Raw genomic sequence first — 11,931 nt, 5'->3', positions numbered from 1 at the left:
CAGTTCTGAACAGGCGGGAGACTCCGGCAGCGCTGTAGAGGCGGAAAGCTCTGACAGCGCTAAACAGGCGGGAGACTCCGACAGCGCTGGAGAGGCGGAAAGCTCTGACAGCGCTAAACAGGCGGGAGACTCCGACAGCGCTGAAGAGGAGGGAGGCTCTGGCAGCGCTGGACAGGCGAGGCGCACTGTAGGCCTGATGCGTGGTGCTGGCACTGGTGGTACTGGGCCGAGTACACGCACAGGAAGCCTGGTGCGGGGAGCTGCTACCGGAGGGCTGGGGTGTGGAGGTGGTACTGGAAAAACCGGACCGTGCAGGCGCACTGGAGCTCTTGAGCACCGAGCCTGCCCAACCTTACCTGGTTGAATACTCACGGTCGCCCTGCCAGTGCGGCGAGGTGGAATAGCCCGCACTGGACTATGCAGGCGAACCGGAGACACCGAGCGCAAGGCTGGTGCCATGTAAACCGGCCCAAGGAGACGCACTGGGGACCAGCTGCGTAGAGCCGGCTTCATGGCATTAGGCTCGACGCTCAATCTAGCCCGGCAGACACGCGGAGCTGGAATATACCGCACCGGGCTATGCACCCGCACTGGAGACACCGTGCGCACCACTGCATAACACGGTGCCTGTCCGGTCTCTCTAGCCCCCCGGTAAGCACAGGGAGTCTGCCCAGGTCTCCTACCTGGCGTAGCCATACTCCCTGTTAGCCCCCCCCCAAGAAATTTTTGGGGCTGCCTCTCAGGCTTCCATCCGCTACGTCGTGCTGCCTCCTCATATCTGCGCCTCTCAGCTTTCGCTGCCTCCAGTTCTTCTTTGGGGCGGCGATATTCTCCTGGCTGAGCCCAGGGTCCTCTTCCTTCTAATTCGTCCTCCCATGTCCATACCTCCTCTTTGGGCTGCTCCTGTTGCCTCTTCTCCTGCTGCACCTTTGGGCGGCTACACTCCCCTGGTTTAGCCCAGGGTCCTCTCCCGTCGAGGATTTCCTCCCATGTCCAGAAATCCTTATTGCGCTTCTCCTCGCGCTGCTCCTGCCTGTTGACACGCTGCTTGGTCCGTTGGTGGTGGGTGATTCTGTAACGGTTTTCTGTATGAGAAGGAGAGTCGGACCAAAATGCAGCATGTAGATTGCGATCCATGTTTTAATGAACAAACGTAAAACACGAATCAATGCAAACACTACAAAATAAAGAACGTGATGAACGTAACGAAAACCTAAAACAGCCTATCTGGTGAAAAACACATAGACAGGAACAATCACCCACAAACACACAGTGAAACCCAGGCTACCTAAATATGGTTCCCAATCAGAGACAATGACGAACACCTGCCTCTGACTGAGAACCATATCAGGCTGAACATAGAAATAGACAAACAAGACATGAAACATAGAATACCCACTCAGATCACACCCTGACCAATCAAAACATAGAAAATACAAAGTAAACTATGGTCAGGGCGTGACAAAAGGCAATGCTACCAAATACTAATTGAGTGTATGTAAACTTCTGACCCAATGGGAATGTGATGAAAGAAATAAAAGCTGAAATAAATAATTTTCTCTACTGTTATTCTGACGTTTCACATTCTTAAAATAAAGTGGTGATCCTAACTGACCTAAAACAGGGAATTTTTACTAGGATTAAATGTCAGGAATTGTGAAAAACTGAGTTTAAATGTATTTGGCTAAGGTGTATGTAAACTTCCTACTTCAACTGTAACTGGTAGAATACTGATAGAAAATAATACAATATACTTTCAGTTTGTTTAGAATGGAAATCCGTTGTCTGCCATTTTCCTATCACCCAGACACACATGTTGCAGAGTCAGCAAGGGAGGAATTAAAATGGAAACATATCAAATAAATGATTAATATATGTTTAATAACTGACCTTTACCTCATAAATACAGATAGGCTATAATACTGCATTTCTAATTACATTTATCCCACAAGGAATGTTTATGATCAGAACTGATTTAGCTATGGACTGAATTGCCTAGTCCTATTGGTATCTGGTAATAAGACAGTTTTCCTCAAAGCATGAGTCAAAGTCATTAGTGTGTGGGGTCAATGTTTGGATTCAGCCCTCAAGTAGGATGCGTGGTTACTAATTAACATGTTGGAGATGTAATTAGTTCCAAGTTAGCTAAACCCAGCGCCAGGACTTCCGACCCCCACGCCCACCATGATTTACTCAGGCAACTGTTGATGCATTCCTAAACCGACTGACGTCAAGTGGGAAGGGCCCATACGCTCTGCTATATATAACTAACTCCGTCACCCTCTGTTCATTCATAACGCAACTCTGGATTATCAAGCCTCCGCTGAGAGGCTCCTTCTCCGAGGACTTCGGAAGAAACAACTGAGGAATCTACCACCTCTGCCAGCGTCTGCTTCTCTCAAACAATTATAAACACAACCAGAATTGTATCACTGATACTAAAACCATGAAAATGTCAGCAGAGCAGATTTCCGAGGTCCTGAAAGAGGGAGAGCTGGAGAAGAGGAGTGACAACCTCCTTCAGTTCTGGAAAAGGAAGACATGTGTCCTGACCACGGATAGCCTCAACATCTACGCCGACACGCAGAAGCGCACCAAGAGCAAGGAGCTCAAACTCCAGTCTATCAAGAAAGTGGACTGTGTTGAGCGCACCGGCAAGTTTGTCTACTTCACTATTGTTACCACGGACAATAAGGAGATAGATTTCCGGTGCTCCGGTGAAGATAACTGCTGGAATGCAGTGATCACCATGGCACTGATTGACTTCCAGAACAGAAAGGCTATTCAGGACTTTAAAACGCGACAGGACGACGAGAGCGGGTCCCCGGGACAGCACGAGAGCCGCATGGCCAGAGCTCCCTGAATGGCTTTGGAAGATTAGCTACCACACTCCGAATATGGTAAGACGCAGAGCATGGACCATTACGCACAATCGAGCGGTTTTAAACAATGGTGATGGGATAAATGTTTTAAAATTATTCAGCATAGCCTATTTTATATAATTATTGAAATACACCTGAGTAGAGATATATTAAAGTACTCTCATGAAAGAAAAAAACACATGTGATCTTTCCCTTATATACACAGGCCTAACCACGTTAGACTTGCCTACTTTTACAGATGCCTACAATCAGGGCCCGGCCCTAGCACTGGCTAAACATTTTAGTCCCCCCTCTTGACATCAAAGAGAACATTTTTAGTTGTTCAGTTAATTTCCTTCAATTCTACAAATGTTGATGGGGCAGAGAATTGTTTTTGCAGTTCTACAGAACATTTCCTACAAGTCTACACATTCTGCCACGTAGTGGTTTTACACATTTTGCCACAATTTATGCTATGTTAATGATATCTGACTGAGAGTGACTAACAAAATCCGGGCGGTAAAACATTGTTTTTAATCCTATCTGCTTTCGTCTCCTTCAGAGTCAGTTATGGACCATGAAGAACAGGAACTTGGACCAAAGAAAGACGTCACCCGGTCCGTGGATGAAGGATTGTTCGGGACAGATCAGCGCATTCCCTTAGGGACCTCTGTCCTGATAAGCTTCTAAAAGAGAATTTAAAATGCTCAAAACTCAAGACTGAATCCTTGAACTTTCAAGTATTTCAACGTGCGCTTTTCTGAGGAGGGATGCCTCCTGAATGACATTGCAAAAATGTGTTAATTTATTTGTGTCAAGAAAATGTTTTTCTTGGACACATGCTTATGTTGTTTAAATTATTTACTATTTCAGTGTGTATTTATTTGAATAAATATTCATACATTTTTGAAGAAAATGTGGTCCTATAGCCCAGTGGTTCCCAACCGGTGTTCAGCAGGAACTCTCAGGTGTTTCGCAAACTTTTCCTGATCTTGATTTTTTTTTTTTTTACACTCACTTATCAACGTAACCTGTTGAATGTACATGGCATTTTGACTTGGGAGCACTTGTACTGCTCAGATAATACATTAAATAGTACATGGATACATCCGTATCACTGTTTCAAGTCCAGTGTGCTCAGGCTGTTGGTACATTTGTATCATTTGAGGAGCGCACATCACAAGCAAAGTCATCTGTTTGATTTGACTTTGTCTGTGAAAAGGGGTAAATACAAATGAACTATCTTGCTCTCTTTCTATGGTAGAGGGAGTGGTATGGCTAAGCCCAGAGCCATAAGAAATACATGACTCTGGCTAAGCCTAATCAGACTTTTCACAAGCATTTTTCTACACCCGCAAAAACATCTGTTAAACATGTGTATGCGACCAATAACATTTGATTAACTATCAAATAATCCTAATTCATCTATAAAAACACTTATCACAGAAAATGTATGATTTTTCAATTTGGAAAAGATGAGATAGGGACTGAATTTTATTTTATTTAACTAGGCAAGTCAGTTAAGGGAAAATTCTTATTTACAATGATGGCCTACCCCAGCCAAACCCGGACGGCACTGGGCCAATTGTGTGCCACCCTATGGGACTTCCAATCACGGCCGGATGTGATGCAGCCTGAATTCCAAACCAGGTGCTGCAATGATGCCTTTTGCACTGAGATGCAGTGTCTTAGGCCACTCGGGAGCAATTTTATATCCCATGAAGGTGTGCCAAGGTTAAAAAAGGTTGGGAACCACTGCAATAGCCTATGTTTTTCTCTCATATATTGGTCAGTTAATGTTATGGATAAAATTTTGAGTGATGTTACATTGACAAAAATACAGATCTTCATATTAATCCTCTTCTAATTCTCTTTATTAATCAGAGCCTTTATCCGTGAAGTCCTTTGTAAAATATCAATTTGTATGGAGGTACAAATTGAGATGAGAGCACTATAAATGAAAAGATCTATAAAATATATCTTATGTTATGTATCCACCAATGAAATATACCTTAACAGCATGCTGTTAAATTATGCCAAATCATAACCCACAGCACAATGGCTTCCTGAGATACCACACTTATGAGCAGTGTATGATAGGAAAGTCCCTCTCTTCTTTTATCACAGGTTGCACCCTGTTTGTCATCTCCGGTTGTCATGCTTTATTATACATACTTTATGACTGATAAGGGTTGTGGTTTCACTACACCTGTATCAACGGGCCCTTTGAACACATACCTTTACAGCCAGGGTGTGTTGTACCCAGAGCCTGAAGGAATCTGCGGGGGTGGAATCACCTAACGACATGCGTGGAAATCAAACATACCCGGGGATTAACCTCAGAACTAGAATGAGATTCTATTTCTATGAATAAACCAAAGAAAATATTGATATAGAATATTAATAATTACAGTTTTAATGGTTGAATGTGTGGACAATGTTGTACAGGTAATAAGAGAACTTCCCCAAAGATGCTCGTGTTGCTCTAGCCATACCTAACACATGCCTACGCACGCACGCACGCACACACACACACACACACACACACACACACACACACACACACACACACACACACACACACACACACACAGAGATCATTAAGCTATGGGCACAGGACAGGGCAAACACAGGGATGTGTTACAAGGCCCACTTTACTGCCCTGTTATCTATACACAAAGTGACCTGCCCATGGTTATTATGTTGAGTTAGACACCCTGCTATAGAATGACTCACAATGACTCACAAGAAGTCATAAACAGGGGAGTTATTCCATCTTTATCCAAACTCCCATGACACCATATATGTGTAAATTGAAACACTTGTGTAAATGTTTGTGGTGTGCCTGTGTCAAAATAAAGGAAACACCAAAATAAAGTGTCTTAATAGGGCGTTGCACCATGAGCCAGAACAGCTTCAACGCACAATGGCATAGATTCTACAAGTGTCTGGAACTCTCTTGGAGGGATGCGAAACCATTATTCTATGAGAAATTCCATAAATTTGGTGTTTTGTTGATGGTGGTGGAGAACACTGTCTCAGACGTCGCTCCAGAATCTCCCATAAGTGTTCAATTGGGTTGAGATCTGGTGACTGAAACGGCCACGGCATTTGGCTTACATCGTTTTCATGCTCATCAAACCATTCAGTGACCACTCATGCCTTGTGAATAGGCGCATTGTCTTCCTATGGGGGCATAAGCATGGTAGCCAAAATAATGGCCTAAATTAATGGCCTGCCCAGTATTTTTATACATGATGAGATGTTAATTGTGTAATTAGGAACCACACCTTTTTCAGGAACCACACCTGCTTTTTGTTCATGATCAGGACTAAATAACAGCCAATTTGAGACAGTTGAAAAAGGTATGCATAGAGAAACATAACATCAGGAGCCTTGTTATATTACATTATAAAGGCTCATACATGCTGATAACAATTTATAAAGAATTATACCTGGATGAAGTGGTAACGTGTTACCCTGCCTTCGGAAAGTATTCAGACCTCTTGACTTTTTCCACATTTTGTTACATTACAGCCTTATTATAAAATAGATTGAATTGTTTTGTTTTTTTACTTCATCAATCTACACACAATACCCCATAATGTCAAAGCAAAAACACGTTTTAGAAAGTTTTAATTTATAAAAAATAAAAAAACTGGAACATCACATTTACATTAGTATTAAATCCATTTTAAATAAGGCTGTAATGTAACAAAATGTGGAAAAAGTCAAGGGTCTGAATACTTTCCGAATACACTGTATATAGGCCTATTCTACCCCTTCTGTTTCTACAGTGCCAGGCCCTGTACATCCACAGCACATAGGTCTATGGGAGGGGGGTCAGAGGTGAGTGTAAGCCGAGCCCCAGGCCACGCTGCCTCCCACAGCCCAGTATGGCTGGTAGTGGAGTCAGTTCTTCAGGGGCTTTGAAGCCAGATCACACTACAATGACCACATCAAAGGACACAATGATCTAAGGAGTACTTCCAGGAACCAGCCGCTTCCTGCCTAAATATACCACTCTCAACAAATTGGCACCACTTTAATCTCACTCACACTCACACCAGTGGCAGTCGGTGATGTTTAAGATGAGGGAGGAAGATTTTCTTTTTATGAGTGTGGCCTTATTTCTATTACAGCATATTGGATGACTGTCATTCATATTCCATTTAGCCAGTTCAATGTAATATCGATAGGTTTAGGCTACATGATGCTCAAATTTTCCTTATAACCATCATGATGTTGCTATAACCTAGCCTATTAATTAAAGTTTACAACGTCGGTGCACAGGTCGAGAAAACATTTTGAGTAATCAAGGTGACAGACAGTGACACATTCAATACTGCTTTGCACACTTGCACACTGCCTGCATCTAGCTGATTTAGGGTGTAATCATTAGTCCAACAGTTGCAAACCAATTTTTTTACAGGACAAATTCAGGTATGTTTATCCCCGTTTTGTTCTGTTTGCTTCCGTTTAAGAAATGTTTCTCAACAGAATCGGTGGCACCCCTGGTCACACGCAAACACAGTTCACTTTCGTAGTCGACTTTCCTATCGGCCCTGGACTATGCGACATCATCTATATGAACGCAGCTGCTGCCATATAAGCCGTTAGAATGCAGTTTATCATTTCACACTACGCTTTATTATGGGCAACCATTTTAGTTCTCATCACTGCATTCTCTACCAGAAAGTTGGTTGGCCTTCTTTGACGTCACGTAGGTTGATACATTGCTGTTTTCATTTATAAAGCCTTTTTTTTTTTACATACAATCCCACTGTACCTAACATTTTTACTAAACTTTACAGATACAGTACTAGTTACCACACCCAGTCCCAGGGATGGTGAACTCTGGAAATTCCTTCGGTCTCTACGGAGTTAGATAAATCAGCTTTTAGTTTTCTTGCACCATATTTGTGGAAAAACCTTCAAAATGTTCTCAAATTTGATGTTTTGGTACCTCTAGGGGGATTCAGAAAGCTGATTGAAAACCTTATTACTGATGACTGTGTTTGTTTCTTATGACCGTGTTTTTCTTTCTGTTTGCATTTTGTATTTATATTGATGTGTGTATTTTCTGTAATTTCTGTAATTCAGGGCTCATCTGTTAAAGAGACCTTGATCTCAGTATAAATAAAACTGAAATAAAAAATAGCAGCCACATACAAACAGCATGAACATTTTGCTCGTATAATTCCTTCTCGCTTCTACGCACTCTCCTCCTCTCATGATTTCCCCTTCGCTTGTGGACTTCAGTGCACACACGTCTGTGACCAGGCAAAAAACAACTTTCCAAGTCAAACCTTCTTATCATAGCCAGTTGTGGACTTGAGTCACATGACTTGGACTCAAGTCTGACTCAAGTCACAAATTTAATGTTTTGAGACTTGATAGAAAAAAACATGCAACAGTGAAACGCACACTCAGCACTCTGATTGGACCAGCAAAGTGTCAATCAACACATGTCGAGCGAGCTAGAGAACAGATTGCTGATTTGCTGTACAGCTATAGGATCAGGTGCAGCACAAACATAAAATTGTAAACTGCCATAATAAATATGCAGCTCAAAATATAGTTTGGTGATCAAGAATATTAACTGTTTACTTGCAAGCTAATCAGAAATGGGGCAACAATTACTAGCTTAGGCCTACTGCTCTTTTGGTTTGTAACAATTGCTTGAAATTGATCGTTTACTTATCAAGCTAGGATTTGGAATTTGTTGTTAAAATTAATTATTACTGTGGCGAAGACGCATCACAGGCGCAGTTCTTTACTTGCGCTCTCCTGTGGAGGGTGCTTTTTTTTCTCTCCTTGAAATGTTTGCTGTTGTTTTCACACGTTTAAATGCCTAGGCAATATTTGCTAGCGTTTCATCATTCCTTCCCCGTACTGTTTATTGCAACACGATGAGACTCATGAGGTATAAGTTCTGTTTATTTCATTCAATGTATGGTTTCCTTTGTTCATAATTCCCGGGTAATGTCTGTGTCTCCTATGTCTCTATCATTTTTGTGTGTGTGTGTAAAAGGAGCGCGCGCGTGTCCCAACCTGCATAGAAATGGGCTACATGGCGCTTTGGAGTCAGAACACTGAATAAGAGAAAAGGATTGTTCTATGTATGAATAGTGTTGAAATGTCATTAATAGTCATTAAGTCTGATTAAGACGAATGAACCAATGTAACAATGGATGTGGAAATTACCATTTGCATTGTAGGACCATTGGTTGTTATTGCCAATTGGGTAATTCTATGGTCCTGGGGGCCAAGTGTTTATATTATCTAGTTGGCCTAGCTGTTTGAGCTCCTGTTAAACAGATTTGATTTGGTTTCTATAGAGGAGGCTGTAATGTCATGCCCTTAATCAGTACAGGCTAAGCTTGACACAGAGGTTATTTCTTTGGGGCAATTGCCCATATGGATTTTGTAAATCTATTTGTATATTTTGTATGAAATGGTGCTTTCACCATTCGATCATCAATATTAAATAAATCTCCACTCTGAGCACATCAACCTGCCTGGCCTTCTGCTGGTTTCATGCCCTTACAGCTGCTACAAGGTCCCTATTTTATAATTAAAAAGGCTAATCAAAATGTGTTGTAGACAAAATAATGAAAATGGACATCTGGTAGCCTCAATAAATAGACAAAGATTTGTAGTTGCATGTATAGATTCGTTTTTTACTTGACTTGGAAACTTGTGACTTGACTCGACTTGACTTGCTCTTAGAATGCATGACTTGGACTTGACTCGAGTCTTGACCTGTTCTACTTGGGACTTGACTTGAGACTCGTACCTTGTGACTTGGTCCCACCTCTGATCATAACCGCTAACCGCTACACCCACCTACAGTGTTGTCACAATATTAGCTAACAATGTTAGTAACGCCATAGTCAACATAGCTACTAGAACTAACATGTTAGTAAACCTGCTACAATCCTGCAGTACAGTGTACAGTCCTCAAGCAGTTTAGCAGTTACACCGGCAGGCCCCGGTGGCAATAAATGAATAAAACCAAAAGCTTACCATGACGTGGAAGAGTTACAGTGTTGGATAGCCATAGCCAGCTAGCTAACATAGCACCCCTCTCTCTGTTTGAGTAGGCTAAACTAACTAGCTGCGTTCGCTAGCTAAGTGAAAGTAATTTAAAAAAAAACTAAATATAGCTCTCTCTCTGTCTCATTCTCTCTCTCTCCCGCTTCTCCTTAATTTTAAAATAAATTAATTTGTAAAAAAATGCAACTATTGTCTTTCTCTGAGTCAACTACTCACTTTGTTTTATGCTCTTCAATGCTAGCTATCTGTAGCTTATGCTTTCAGTACTAGATTCATTCTCTGATCCTTTGATTGGGTGGACAACTATTCAGTTCATGTTTCAAGAGCAAGCTAGTAGGAGGGTGTCCTCCAGAAGTTGTTATAATTATAATAACTGTGTAAGTCTATAAAAGGGGGTGAGAACCATACGCCTCCTAGGTTTTGTATTTTTTTTACCTTTATATAACTAGGCAAGTCAGTTAAGAACAAAATCTTATTTACAATGACACCCTACCAGGGAACAGTGGGTTGACAGCATTGTTCAAGGGCAGAACGACAGATTTTTAACTTGTCAGCTCTGGGATTCGATGTAGTAACCTTTTGGTTACCAGCCCAATGTTCTAGCCACTAGGCTACCTGCTGCCCTGCTAGGGTACCTGCCATATTGAAGTCGATGTACCCAGAGGAGGACTGAAACTAGCTGTCCTCCGGCTATACCATGATGCTACCCAAAAGAGTGCTGTTGAGGCTAATGTAGACCTTAATTGCAAAACAGTGTGTTTTAATCAATTATTTGGTGACGTGAATATATTTAGTAGAGTTTTATTGGATTTGGCTTCAAGCCAATCAAATCACTTCCTAATCAAAATGTCATTTTCAGATAAACTTGTCTGTTTCTGGTCTGCTTGTGTTGATGTCCTGCAGTTACTAGCTTGCTAAATTGGCCCTTTCCTAAGCTATGGATGGAGATGGGGATTTGGACTTAGTTCTCTGTACATGCCAATGAATGTGACAGTGATTCTGATCTAACCATAAATTAATATGTTGTGCCACTGGCCTGAGAGGATTGAGGTTCAATATGTAGCCAAATATGCTCAAGTTACAGTGCCTTGCGAAAGTATTCGGCCCCCTTGAACTTTGCGACCTTTTGCCACATTTCAGGCTTCAAACATAAAGATATACAACTGTATTTTTTTGTGAAGAATCAACAACAAGTGGGACACAATCATGAAGTGGAACGACATTTATTGGATATTTCAAACTTTTTTAACAAATCAAAAACGGAAAAATTGGGCGTGCAAAATTATTCAGCCCCCTTAAGTTAATACTTTGTAGCGCCACCTTTTGCTGCGATTACAGCTGTAAGTCGCTTGGGGTATGTCTCTATCAGTTTTGCACATCGAGAGACTGGAATTTTTTCCCATTCCTCCTTGCAAAACAGCTCGAGCTCAGTGAGGTTGGATGGAGAGCATTTGTGAACAGCAGTTTTCAGTTCTTTCCACAGATTCTCGATTGGATTCAGGTCTGGACTTTGACTTGGCCATTCTAACACCTGGATATGTTTATTTTTGAACCATTCCATTGTAGATTTTGCTTTATGTTTTGGATCATTGTCTTGTTGGAAGACAAATCTCCGTCCCAGTCTCAGGTCTTTTGCAGACTCCATCAGGTTTTCTTCCAGAATGGTCCTGTATTTGGCTCCATCCATCTTCCCATCAATTTTAACCATCTTCCCTGTCCCTGCTGAAGAAAAGCAGGCCCGAACCATGATGCTGCCACCACCATGTTTGACAGTGGGGATGGTGTGTTCAGCTATGTTGCTTTTACGCCAAACATAACGTTTTGCATTGTTGCCAAAAAGTTCAATTTTGGTTTCATCTGACCAGAGCACCTTCTTCCACATGTTTGGTGTGTCTCCCAGGTGGCTTGTGGCAAACTTTAAACAACACTTTTTATGGATATCTTTAAGAAATGTCTTTCTTCTTGCCACTCTTCCATAAAGGCCAGATTTGTGCAATATACGACTGATTGT

General features: G+C 41.8%; 1 protein-coding gene across 1 annotated transcript; it reads left to right on the top strand.

The window, feature by feature from the left end:
* Window positions 1-2,289: 2,289 nt before the first annotated feature.
* On the top strand, window positions 2,290-3,975 carry LOC139381161 (pleckstrin homology-like domain, family A, member 2). Its single transcript, XM_071124535.1, has 2 exons — window positions 2,290-2,900; window positions 3,424-3,975. Exon 1 carries the CDS (start codon window positions 2,447-2,449, stop codon window positions 2,861-2,863), a length of 417 nt encoding a protein of 138 aa, XP_070980636.1. The 5' UTR covers window positions 2,290-2,446; the 3' UTR covers window positions 2,864-2,900; window positions 3,424-3,975.
* Window positions 3,976-11,931: the final 7,956 nt, after the last annotated feature.

The sequence above is a fragment of the Oncorhynchus clarkii genome, chromosome 2 (assembly GCF_045791955.1).
Source record: "Oncorhynchus clarkii lewisi isolate Uvic-CL-2024 chromosome 2, UVic_Ocla_1.0, whole genome shotgun sequence".
NCBI classification, from domain to species: domain Eukaryota; kingdom Metazoa; phylum Chordata; class Actinopteri; order Salmoniformes; family Salmonidae; genus Oncorhynchus; species Oncorhynchus clarkii.
The sequence above is the reverse complement of the archived record's forward strand: the minus strand, read 5'-3'. Positions and strand labels throughout refer to the sequence as shown.

Bases quoted from the DNA above. Each gene is read 5' to 3' on its own strand.
- LOC139381161 (XM_071124535.1), top strand. From the start codon at position 2,447: ATGAAAATGTCAGCAGAGCAGATTTCCGAGGTCCTGAAAGAGGGAGAG.